Source organism: Indicator indicator, chromosome 1 (assembly GCF_027791375.1).
Source record: "Indicator indicator isolate 239-I01 chromosome 1, UM_Iind_1.1, whole genome shotgun sequence".
NCBI classification, from domain to species: domain Eukaryota; kingdom Metazoa; phylum Chordata; class Aves; order Piciformes; family Indicatoridae; genus Indicator; species Indicator indicator.
This window is the reverse complement of record NC_072010.1, coordinates 94440309-94453737: the sequence shown is the minus strand read 5'-3', so window position 1 is coordinate 94453737 and position 13429 is coordinate 94440309. Positions and strand designations below refer to the sequence as shown.

The 13429-nt window shown below is 40.1% G+C and overlaps 1 protein-coding gene across 1 annotated transcript in view; it reads right to left on the bottom strand.

Annotated features, from left to right (window-relative positions):
- Nucleotides 1-10603, bottom strand: part of LOC128968324 (ovostatin-like) — a 30092-nt gene extending 19489 nt beyond the window's left edge. Inside the window, exons 1-12 of the mRNA XM_054382739.1 lie at nt 10491-10603; nt 9796-9979; nt 9311-9467; nt 7801-7853; nt 6960-6980; nt 4743-4911; nt 4099-4183; nt 3138-3249; nt 2639-2753; nt 2324-2433; nt 593-751; nt 51-278 (exon numbers count right to left, since the gene is read on the bottom strand). Coding sequence (XP_054238714.1) covers nt 51-278; nt 593-751; nt 2324-2433; nt 2639-2753; nt 3138-3249; nt 4099-4183; nt 4743-4911; nt 6960-6980; nt 7801-7853; nt 9311-9467; nt 9796-9979; nt 10491-10552 — 1455 coding nt within the window. The 5' untranslated portion in view covers nt 10553-10603. The remainder of the gene's footprint in view (nt 1-50; nt 279-592; nt 752-2323; nt 2434-2638; nt 2754-3137; nt 3250-4098; nt 4184-4742; nt 4912-6959; nt 6981-7800; nt 7854-9310; nt 9468-9795; nt 9980-10490) is intronic.
- Between the last annotated feature and the right edge of the window lie 2826 nt (nt 10604-13429).

Here is a 13429-nt window from a genome sequence, read left to right as displayed (position 1 = left end):
GCTGCCTGGTTAAGCCCTTTCAGCAAACCATACAACAGCCCCACACTCACCACATAGTAGAATTTGATAGTGTTCATGTTCTTGTATCCTTCCATGTTCAAGACATAGTGCACAGTGATCATCATAATCTGCCCACACTTCAGATCTTTCCATAAAGGCTCAATCCTCAGAAAACTGCTAGTCCAGGAGTAAAAACGCTGAACAGAGAGAGATGCATCAGGGTAGAAAGGCTCTATCCAACCTTCAGAATGGCACTGCTCACTGGTTTTATAAATTGCCTGATCAGAAAAGGGAAGAAAAGGAAAGCAAATATATGTCACTAGGGAAATCATTATTACATGCTGCCATCAGAATGATTAGATCACATATGATATATTTATTTATGAATTACATCTAAAGGAAAAAGCAGCACAATTATCTTGCAGCCTTGCAGTAAAACATTGCAGTGCAACACCTCAGGTGTTTTCCTCACTCTTATAGTAATTTTGAGAGCTCTAGAACATGAAATTAAAACTTCAGTCCATCTTTTTCTGGCTTGAGTTCGAGAGCAGCCATCTCTCTCAATCTCTCTTCAGCCTTATTTTGTACTCACTTTCAGAGTGATCTCAGGATCAAACATTTTGGATGTGTCAATGCTAAACTCTGCAACGCCATTATCATCAGTGGTGAAGTTGTCTATATTCTTGTTATTGACAAATAGCTGAATAACCTCATTAGAAATAGGAGACTTGTCTTTGTCTACCAATTTGATCTGTGGAAGAGAACGTGACACGTTTAGCATGTTACATTTCTGTACATAGTTATTAATGTTCTGGACTCCTTTGCTTTCTTGATCAGTCCCTCCTGACTACACATTTCCAGTTTAAAGATATACCTCCTTTCCTCTATGTTTTTCTTGAAAGTCTGCTGCTGATACTTCTAGTGTCTGAGGCCTTTCTTCCAGATCTTTGTTTTGAACACTTTTCTTTGTCTGACCCCACTACCTCTGCTGTTTAAATGTTAAACAAATAAAAAATAACAGACACTGTTAGGTTACTAGAACTGAGCATTCATTCTGAGTTTTGGGGGGTTTGGATTTTGTTTGTTTGTTTGTGGTTTTGGTTTTGTTTGATTTTGGGTTTTGTGGAAAAAGATGACAGAGGTAATAATATATTAAACACAAGCTTCAGAGACTGAGCATACTCACTGTCCAGAAACAGCATGGAGACAAAATATCTTGGAAAGAAAAATTATCATAGATAATAGAAAACATTCAGGTTCATGGGACTGAACACAACACAAGTGAAGGCATACAACATGTGGCCAGAAACAGTTGTTTCATAGTGTAAGGAAGGACCATGAATGGTGTGTGATGGCACCAGGAAAAGGACTGGAATCTGCTGCAGTTTCAGAAAGTAGGAGTATCAGTGACTTCCAGACAACAGTTCCCCTAGATTGCACAAAAGAGAAGAAGCTGCCTGAAGTCAGTATCAGCAGCTTTGCCTCTCAGCCTTCTAACACATTACTTTCAGTACGTTTAACATTTATTGTGGTGAGAATGTGTGTATTTGAGGAATTCACTCGGGCACATCACCCCAGGGAGCCTGTTGACCCCCATCTTCCAGTAAGAGGTGGTAAAGTGAAAAATGGAGTGTGTGTGAGGACCAAGTGAGAAAGTTATATACACAGAGGGGAAAATAGTCCTTAAAAGACAACATCATCTCTCTTTTCATTGCTACTGGTAAGATGTTCTCCTTTCATCATTGAAGAAAAGCTGAACCGAAGGAAAGAGAGAGATCTTTCCCTAACCTTTAAACCACTTTTATGTGGAATTTGTCATGGAACATAAAATAACAAAAAAGTTTTTTTGAGACTGAAACTGTTGCATTTTCCTTGATTTTTTTCTCTTAATTTCTATTCATTCTTTCTTCCCTCAACCCCCTGTGTTTTTATTCATCACTGACTGGCATATGATCATCAATTCTGAAGAGAAAGTCAGTGATTTATATCAAGGTTAAAATGCAAATTAGAAAAGTGCTAGTTAATGGATTGGTTTGGTTTCTGGCAGAATCAAACTCAGAATAAATTAATACTCTTCAGTATTCAGAATTACCAGTAAGGTACTCTATGTAAAGAAAGACGACCTGCTTTAGCACCAGACTTGGCAGAGTTAGGTAATGGCTGGACTTGGTCTTAACAGTTTTTCCAAACAAAATGATTCTATGATTCTAAGACTGGGGAGAACACCACCTGCCCCAAACACTCCCCGACATGTTCCTGTCATTGTTGGCATGTGATTGCCTGTTAGTCATCTCCAATACAAGCTCTCTATGCCCTTGCTTACCTGTCCAAAGTAAGGAATTCCTCTTCTGTAGTGGCGATCCATGTTCTCAAACTGTAAGGTGCTCATCACCCGAGTTATGGAAATAGACCGAGTAGCTGTAAGTTGCAGGCCTGTAAGACATGTCCAGAGTAAAGAGAAGATGCAATTTGTCTTGCGTATATCAGAGTTAGCATTTTCCTGGAGATGGCCACTGTGCTTATAAAAATGGATCTTCAGATAGACATCCTAGCATTCAGCAGGCAAAGGTTGAAGATGTCCTAATCTTCCTTTTGACCACAACACATTCGCTAGTGTTGACTATTTAGAAGGGATTACCTGTTCCTTTCTCTGTCACAATGGCTTTCACATCAAGACTCCTCATGTAACCAATGCGATTTAGCTCAAAGATGTCAGAGCTGAAAACCTGGGAGAGGCAGCCCTCTGTCTCCAGCTGGAAAGGGGAGAAAGCAAATCTTATTGCAAAAAACCCACAGCTTTCAAAGCATGGTGCGATAGGTGGGAACTTTCTGTAGTGAATGAAGTCTTTTCCCACTATCTTACAGGACTGATGGAAACATCACTGACTACAGTTTTCAGGTGGGAAACTGAGTCACGAAGAAGGAATATGTTAGTCCTTCTTCAGGTCTGTAGGAACCCAAGAGGAGACCTGAGCAATGCCCTGAGTTCCTAGCTAGCTAGTGACCTAAGCAAAGACCTAAGCAAAGTTGAGTGAAGAAAAGCATCAAAGAAAGAAAAGTGCAACAAGCAAAGGGAGAGAAGGAAAAACACAGGAGAGATGGCAAACACAAAGAGGTGTAGTAATTATGTATCGTACATCTTTGTTGAATGATTGACAAACTGGGTTTCTTTTGCACCTCCCATATGAATCAAAATCCCTGCACACACTGAGCTGGACTTTCCCTTCAACAGGTTGGCCATAGGTGTACCTAGGGAAGAGGGAATAGATTCATGAGCTGATGCCTAAAAAAATTGGCTTAAGTTGACACATGAAGGAATGGATCCAGGGTGAACAGTGAGCTGGGAAGCCAGAGAACAGAACAGATTCACAGGTTTCTGCTAAATTCTCTGCTTCTACAAAAACAATACAAATCAGAAGTTGAAATAGTAATGAGTTCCATTTCACCCCTAATCCCATGAACCAAACCTGTATCTTAAAGGTAAAAAGAAACATCTCTATAAGCATGACAGGCAGATGTGGCTACTGACCTAATTATGGCTGTTGTCTCCATACTTCAGCTTAAACTGGAATTTTAGACTCACTGAAACCAAAGCAAAACCCCTCATATCTACAAGGAGATAATGTTTTCAATCCTGGATTCTAAATTACAAAATTAGATCTTGGTGTTGAAGTAAGTAAGTAAGGTATTTCTGAGAGACTAAGCTTGGAGAGAGTGTTAAAGACAGCTGGAAACATAAGACCCCTGTTAGAATTTAGCAGTGCTCTGCCACTTGCAGTTCTCCCTCTGAAGCAGATTATTGAGAGTGAACACATCCTACTTTAACAGGGGACCTCTCAAGAGGTTTATTCAACCCACCAAACACCAGATGGAAGACAATACTCATACAATAAAATGAGATAATGAGAGAATACTCATACTATAAAATGAGATGAGCACAACAGCTAATGAAAGCTCCAACCACCAAGTCAACCCTGACCAATCTCTTCTGAGGCCTTGTTTGTCCTGGTTTCTTCTCCAAGCTTTGTCTCTTTCCCCAGTCCTTGGGAAGTTCTTGGGTTCATCACATTTCCTAACCACTCTACGCTTGATACTTACACTCCACAGACTTTCACTGTGAACTCTGAATCCAGGACTGTAAGGCTTTCAGGTGCAGTGACTGTGACATCAAATTTCGGCAACACTAGGACAAAGAATGCAAAGAAAAAAGAAAAAAAAGAAAAAACCCCATTGGTACATTGTAAACTTGCAGACCTTCCTGAGATGAAAGAGAAATGAGGATATATATCATCAGTATTAGTCACAGATGGAAAAGAATCTCAGAACTAGGGTGCCAAAATGGTTGAGAAGTGACCTGACTAGCAAGAGCTCCCTAAAGAATTACTACAAAGCTTTAAGAAGTCAGAACTTCCGAGGTGAACCTGTGATGTCTAGATGCCTTGTAGAGTTTTGCCAAGAAAGCTTGTAGATGTGGCTTAGAGAAGGTTGGTTTGTTACAGTGATGTTTCCAATCAATTTACTGACTTGTTATGCAGATTATTTCCCTGGCTGAACCTCTTACTTCCTCTTCTTTGGATTTTTGCTGTTCTTTTACTTTTCATCTTCAGTTCTTTGTGACAGTTAATTGAAGGTGCATTTTCCAGGAAGCTGCTTGAAGTCTTAGCAATCAAAAAGCTTGATTCATAGGGGTTCATCTCTACTAATCTTTTCTACTGTGAACAAAACCAATGGGTTGTAGTTACCATATTCTTCCACCAGGAATGAGTGATTAGTTTTATCTCCCGACTTCTTTACTACAATAATCTTGTAGTTCCCCAAGATGGGTTCTTCAGTTAGTGGAAATTCAATCTGGATAATGTTCATCTCTGATGTCACATTTTGCCACTGAAAGATCCTGTTGGCCCGTGGATCCTGAAGGAAAAAAAAAAAAGTATATGGTTTCATAGTTTGTTCACATTAGAAATCTTTTGCTACTAGTACACAAAACTGAATGCAAAGAAGAAAATAGCACAAGTGGCTTTAACTCCATGGGGAAGTTGCTTAATGCATATGCATTAAAATAAATAAAGCATTTAAACTTTTATTATTGCTCTTTGCACCCTGATACATTGCTGGATTCTCATCTGTTGAGTGCAGATTTAGGCATCCTGTGCCAGCCTAGGTGTTAGTCTCCATCATCAGAGGAAGCTGCACAAGACTGCTCCTCCTTGCTCTTTAGAGCACATCATCGTATAGAGCACAGTTTTGTATCAAGAGGGGAGAGAAAAAAAAAATCCTTGTGCTTCCCTCTCAGCCAAGTTTGTCTCACACAAATCTTTGCCTTTATCAATCCCAGCTTTTTTTCTTTTAAATGCTGGAAAAGGGTAGGAAACATTTCTTCTGCACTCACTGCAGTGTAATTTGGCTATCAATATGTGTTATGGTAGACTACATAAAGCTCATTCACACCATTTCTTTGAACTCTTTCAAGTAGCGACTGCAGAAGTGTAGAACTCAAGGGGTCTATGCTTCGCTGCAAACAGTCACATGACTTCATGCTATAACATGAAAACTTGCAAGAGTGCTATCTCGACATGGACTGTGATTCCTATTTTTAAAACCACCACAAAATGACATGGAATTGCTAACTTAGCTAATATGTATATCTGCAGCATGTATGTATTCACAGTTTTCAGCAGCATTTGAGCTATGAAAAGACACACCCCAAAATCACAGAATCAAAGAATCATTTTGTTTGGAAAAGACCTTTATGAGCATTGAGTCCAACCATTACCTAACTCTACCAAGCTTGGTGCTGAACCATATCTCTCAGCACCACATCTCTGCAGCTTTTAAACACCTACAGGGACTCAACCACCACCCTGGGGACCCTGTTTCACTTTCTGAAAACCCTTTCCATGAAGAAGTTTCTTCTAATATCCAACTTACACCTCCCACGGTGCAGCTTAAGGCCATTTCCTCTTGTCCTATCACTTTTTACTAGGGAGAAGAGACCAACACCCACCTGGCTCCGACCTCCTGGCTAAACAACCCCAGTTCCCTCAACCGCACCTCATAAGACCTGTTCTTCAGACCCTAAACCAGCTTCCTTGCCTTTCTCTGGATCCCCTCCATAATCTGAGTGTCTGTCCTTGTAATGAGGGGGCCCAAAACTGAACTCAAGGTGTACTCACCAGTGCTGAGTACAGAACAATCACTTCTCTGGTCCTCCTAATAGAGGCCAGGATGTTCTTGGCCACCTGGTCTCATGCTGGCTCATGTTCAGTCTGCTGTTGATCAACACCCCCAGGTCTTTTTCAGCTGGACAGATTTCCAGCCACTTTGATCCAAGTCTTAAACATTAATGGGGTTGTTGTGACCCAAGGGCAGGACCCAGCATTTGGTTTTGTTAAATCTCATACAACTGACCTTGGAAGATTGATCCAGGCAGTCCAGGTCCCTCTGTAGAGCCTTCCTACCCTCAAGCATATGAAAACTCCCACCCAGCTTGGAGTCATCTGCAAACTTACACTTGTCCACATGTACCCTTGTCCAGAGCTTTGATAAAGTTGTTAAAGTGGACTGTCCCCAAAACTGAGCCCTGGGAAACACCACTTGTGAGCAACTGGCAGCTGGATTTAACTCCATTCACTACCACTGTTTGGGTCAGGCCATCATCCAGTGTTTTTACCCAGAGAAGCGTCCACCCATTCAAGGCATAAGCAGACTGGAGGAGGTGGAGGGGAGTGAAAGGCAGGCATGAGAAGAGTGCACCTTCGATTGCTGAAATGAGTCTGGATAGGCTTTCTGTATTACTAAGGCTCAAACTGCACCCTGGGATTTTATAAATTTCTATTAACTTCTGCCAGGGTAATCAGGAGCAAGAACACATACAAACCAACGTATGTACATGTGCCTTACATTTTATTTTCATACGTGTAACACAGTGCAAAGAGAAAAAAACAAATTAAAAATCTTACCTGAATTGCAATCAAGGGGTACTGAAAAAAACAAAAGGTGGAAGATTAGGTGGCTGAACAAACACAAATTATTTTTCCCCAGGATTGTGAGAAATGTGTAACCAATAATCAGAATAATACCAGCAATTAGAGATCCTCATCTTTGATGTTAATCAGTTTGATAGAAGTTTTACTTCATGAAGAAAATTACACAAAGGAAGATGTGAAATGAAAACACTAAGGCAGTTTCTGATCATACTGGATTAAGTGCGATCCCAGAGAAGCTGAGTAAGTAGAGTTATAGAAGGGTATATAAATCATGATTTGGGCTTCTTTGATCTTATATCCTCACTCTGATTATTAGCACAGTGCTACCAAAAGAGATGCTACTGTCTTCTGCATTAAAAACATATGAGAAAAGGCTCTTCCATCTTATGTACTATGAGCACGAATACAGCCTGCTGGCAATGAAAAGAGCAAAATGAGATAAAAAATTGTGCTAAAAACCTTCATTCTCATTTCCCCATTTCTAAAATGAGCAGTGTCAGGTGGATGATTTACCAGTTCTCTAAGCAACAATTGCTGAACAGTCATAGCAGGAGACTGAATCAGAGGCTAAACCAATGTTTGCAGCAACAAAAGGAAATCCTCTTTTCCAGCAACAGTGGGAGTGTTGTGTCAGAATCCAAGCTGCTACACGCTTGTACTCTTTCTTGTAACTCTAACACTCAGGAAATCATGTTAATTCTTTGCCATTTAGTCCCTGCAATATCTCATTTTATCCACAACAACTGCTTACTCAAAATTTGAGGACAAGTTTTTTCCCAGCAATTTTGAATACAGAATACTACTGGTCACTCACCATCTCCTTAACAGGTTTAAAATTGAAATCCAGTGCAACAACACGAAACATCACTGGAAAGACAAGGAAAGCTATGTTAGCATTAATGCTAATTTATCTGGCTGAGTGTCATGGCTTACATTCAGTACTCCCAGTCTCACTGGGTCTTCTAACAGTCCCACACACACAGGATGCAGCTGATAAAATACATCTTATGTTAGAGAAATCCTACACAGATTTTGCCAATTGTACTTCTCCCCACCTTTGAGTTCTCATACGCTTTCATGAAAGTTTGCTTAATGTCAGAGAAAGGGGATGACCAAATGAATAGGAACTGCTGTGACCAAATGAATAAGAGCTGCTGTGACCAAATGAATAGGAACTGCTGTGGCCAAATGAATAAGAGCTGCTGTGCGGGTCAGGCAGTCTCAAGTGACAGCCATAACTCTTTCAGTGGCTGTTCCTTGTTGTTTCTCCACCACTAAAGCAAGGTTTATTGCTTAAAACATAGGAGAGTTACAAATATTACTGGAACCAGGTGAAGTGCCTTAATGCAGTGTAATTCCTCTTAGCCCAGTTTGATTTTATCTTGTACAGTTTTTTGCCTTACATTCTTTTATCATTTAATTTAGTCTACTGCTTCCCCACCTCAAAACCAACCCATAAAATCCAGCTGTGTTTGGTGGGTACGTTGGTGGCACCAAATTATGACTGGTAAGCTTTCCTTTATGCTGTGTGTCTATATAAATAGATCTCATCTCTAATTAAAGTATAGCTGATCCCACCTAACAGCTATATGATTCAGCTGACCTCTGGGAAACAAGTGTTCTAGGCCTTAAAGCCTAGAAATTAACTAAGGAATGGATCTAGATGGATTCCTTGTTTACATGAAGCTCAGTTCAATGGCCAGATGAGAAGTATGGATATGGGAATAGCATAAATGCAGGCAAAACAACATAGAACCATAGAACTGTTTAGGCTGGAAAAAAACCTTTAAGTCCAACTATTAACCCAGCACTGCCAAGTCCACCACTAAACCATGTCCCTCAGCATCACATCTATAATGCTTTCAAATTCCTCCAGGCAAATATGAAGTCCAAAACCATCAGAACCCAGAAGGTAAATAGAGTAATTTAAAAGCTTATAATTAATTTTGAAATAATGGATTTCACTCTTGGTCTTTCTGGATGACCAGCATCACAGACTGAAAACTATGGGAGCATTATTTTATGCCAGACAGTTAAGCAGTGGTCTAATCACCTCTTCCCACTGTCTTGGCTTGTCACCAGTAATGGAACAGCAACAGCAAAAGCTCCCCTCTTCTGTCATTTGGGAGGAAGGGACAAAGAAAATAACAGAGACAATGGGATGACAGTCCCATGCCATCCTGTAGGTGACTGTCTGAGCTCCACAGTAAATGCTTTAAATGGTTTTAAGAAAATCCCTGTAACTCAGTTTGAAAAACACCTGTCAGAGAAATACTATCAGAAGAAATTGCTTCCTAAAGGCCGCTGTGTAAATAGATATTCACCACTCTGTCCTGGTTTGTAGATGGGTTTGTCTGTCTGCACAAAGACAATGCTCTCCGTGTGCCAGATCACCACTGACCGCCGTTCTTCTAGGCTGACTGTGGCACCCTTAGCAGAGAAGGAAATGAAAGCCAGTGGGGCAGAACTGACACGAGCAATCTGTGAGGAAACAGAAAAACAAGAAGTTGTTATTCTTGAAGTCATTTACTCCAGAAAATTACTATGTCCTGGGCTCCTATAAAGGGGCATCCATCTCACTTTCACGAACTTTACCACCGTCCATGAGCTTTCTTTGGACCTTTCTTATTATTTACATCTATTAAAAATACCTCCCTGTCTGTTCCTATATGTCTCTACTCTGCTTCCTTTTTCCTTCAATGAATCTGATTTCTTCCTTTGCTTGCTCCATTCCTGTGCTCTCTACTCTGACTTTCTTGTCCCTCCGTACATTTCTTTTCCATTGGGACAAAAATTAAAATGAATTTACTGTGAAGTTGAAGCACTGTAGATCGTTCCTTGCTATCATGGTTTTCTCAAAAATAGTAGTGTTAACAGCACCATATTCTAGGATGACTCTGACAGATATTGTCTCATTGAGGTTAAGGAACTGCAGGCAAACTTGAGCTGGAGAGTCACTTTGGAGGACAGCAGGAACCATCAGAACATACTGCCTGTGAGATACAAACATCATAGAGAAAGAAGAAACAGCCTCAATGTGATGAAATAAACAGAAAACACTGCTACTATTCAGTATCTGCTGATTAGTTTAGTCTAAATATAGAACATTTTGTCAATGCTCCTCAACCCTCACCTGCAGCCCCCAACTAGTTCAGCCACTGGTCCCACACATAGTTCTGCCAATGCCCCCAGCTCTTAACCTTTATCTGATACCTGGACCCACCTGCTTTTAGCAAACTGCTGAAGTTACTGCTTTTAGTATCTGCTGTTATTACTGTTACTACCTTTTTCCAGCCACACATTAATGTCTACAGAAGTTCTGCAATAGGCAGAAGGTCTACTTCAAATGAAATGGGAATCATTCACTTGCCATTCACATTCCAGTTTAACTCTCCAGATATGAAAGATGAGTCACAGCAGTATTTAAACTAAAATTAATGGTGCTAATTAGCACTGTCTTTAAAGTCTTATCATGAATACTGCAAGTAATAATATAGTTCTTACGGCTCAGGTTCCTTTGCAGCTGTTATATGCAGGAGAATAGCCAAAAGAAACTTCAACCACATTTTTCTCACTGGGAGACAGAAGAAAGAGATAAGATCCCTTCCCAAGGAACAATTCAGCTTGTTAATTCACTGCTTTAACAGCTCTGTGACATTCCTCACCCAAGTGCTCCAGAGGAAAGGAGTTGGCCTTTCAACTCCTCCCTGTCTCCTTCCTTAGATACTAGTGCCTTTATAATTGCAGCTAGGGGTGGAGATCCTAGTCTATCCTACTGCTTTCCAAGAACCTCCCCTAACCCTACTGCAACCTAAACCAACCCACAGTACTTAGATAATAACACTTGAATGCAGTTCTCTTAATGTCTGAGAAAAATGTTCCAGCAATCTTGTTGTCGAGATGAGGGGTTTATTTTTTACACTGAGGCTTGGCACAGCGCAGATTAGCACAAAATTATCAGAATAAGCCTGTCAAAACAGGTTAATATTTGAAGGTTCTTCCCACCATTGTTGGGATTTACAATTTGTATTGACAGTCTGGGAGAAGCAGACTTACTTTCAATACTTTTACATTTGATTCTGGTTAAAATAATGTACGGAATTCTCTTTTCCCTGAATTCATAGGTATTTTGAATATTGATGAAATGGAATAATAGAGAAGCCAGAAACAGAAATCTAAATAGTCTTAATTGTTTGTTTACCAACATAACCACTACTCATGTAGAGGCCCTACCTCAGCAGGTGGCTGGACATCTGCTTGACAATGGGAAATAGTGAATAAATCCCACTTTTTCCTTCTCTTTAGGGTGCTCCTTTGGATTTTTTATCATTCTGTTTTTATCTCAACCACTAGTCTTTTTTCCTTCCTTCTATCCCCTCATTCCCCAGAAAAGGGCAATGAGTGAAAGTTAGGATGGATGCTTGGCTGCCAGCTAAAGTCAAGCCACCATTGTATGTTATCATAGAATCATTGAATCGTTTTGGTTAGAAAAGACCTTTAAGATCATCAAGTCTAACCATCATCTAATGCTATGAAGTCTGGGGCTAAGCCATGTCTCTCAGCACCATATGTCTGCCTCTTTGAAACACCTCCAGGCATGGGACTTCATCACCTCCATAGGGAGCCTGTTCCAGAGTGAGTGAGCCCATTCAGTGAAGAAGTTTCTTCTAAAAGACAATGTAAACCTCCCCTCCTGCAACCTGGGGCCATTTACTCCCATTCTAAAGAACATGGGTAAATTTTGTAGACCTGAAGCCATATGGCTTCAAAGGCAGAGTACCTTGTCAGACAGCATGCTTTTCTCTAATCTGTTATGCCAAGTGGCTGCCTCTTCTTGTTTCTTGCTGTTGTGTGATGCAAGGAATAGTAGCACCTGCCACATAGGGCAGATAAGAAGCTTTCTTATGTCTTCAAATGTTTCACAGAGGTATCAAACCATATGAAACTTGAAGAGGGCAGTAGCAGCAGGTGGTCCCACAGAGGTGTCTCTGTGGCATGCTGTGTTTGCTTACACAGCAAACAACAGTTTCATATTCCGCTGTGAAAGTTCAGCTCCCTTTCATACCTATTAAAGTTTAGGAGCTTCACTTGAGATTAGGCTTGATTTTCTCTGCAATGGGATGCCCACAGTAGGAGCTATCAAGAACAGAAATTTCACTGAAAAAAAAATTGAACTTGAGTTGACATTGCGAAAAAAGCAGATGATCAGCATTGCACGTCCTTGCTCCTCCTGGCTTTCTCAGGTAGTTACAAATTTATGAGACATAATGAAGTATTCATCCCAAACAAGTCAATTTGATAATCCTGAAAAGTCCACATCCTTATGCAGCAAGAAGCTTACAGAGGCTACTTTTGAATGTTTAATCAAAAGATCAAGTGGGTTAGGTGATATCCAAAGGTTGGATAGATATAGGAGGATAACTGTGTATAAATTACTGTTATAATGAACAGATTTTCTTGCCCCAAATATAGATTGGACTGAGGCTTTGGCTAGGAAGTCCACACTTGTATGTCCAAGAACTGGCACTAGCCATGATACCTTCTGTGCATATATGCTTTCTGAATGACAACCAAACGCAGCCGCCCCAAAAAAAGATCCTTGCATCTTACATCCCAGTAACTTACTGACTAGTTTAAACTCTCCACTAACCAGAATGGAGAAGGTACATCTAGTAATGAAATAAGCAAGACAGACATGCAATTATCTGAAACAGAAAATATATTGTTGTATATTGTATAAGTTTGCAACCAAATAAATACTCTGGATGAAATAAAAACACTACACCTTATGATAATAGAGGAAATTAGAGGTCATTCCAGCTTCTTGGCTATAGCATATAATCATTTGTCTTTCACAGTAAAATCAAGCAATATTATTTTCAGGACAGATATTTACAGAACAATCAACATTTAGTTTTTCTGTCTTTTTTGTTGTTTGTTTGATTTGGGATTTTTTATTGGTTGGGATTTTGGGTTTTGTTTGTTTGTTGTTTACTGCATCTCCTTGCTCTTCAAAACCTACCCGTTTCAGTTAACTCATCCATATAATTGCAAGATGTTTGTGAAGATTGCTCTTGAGGCAAAACAGAGGTACTACTTCAACATCAGGTCAAGAAAATGTATTTGAGCTTCTGTTCTTTAGATTACATGTTAGAAGAAACTTCTTCACTGAAAGCATTCTCAAACACTGAGACAGGCTTCCTCTGGAAGTGGTTGAATCCCCTCCCCGGAGGTGTTTCAGAGATGTGATGCTGAGAGACACAGTTTAGCACCAGACCTGGTAGAGTGAGATCATGGTTGGAGTTGATGGTCTTTCCCAATGAAAGTGAATCTCTGATTCAATAGAATAACTAATCTAGATGACTGGCAACAAAGTTAATCTAACACTTCTCCTGACACATGCCTACAAAGAAGTCATGTAAGATTCCTTAGTCTCCTGACAT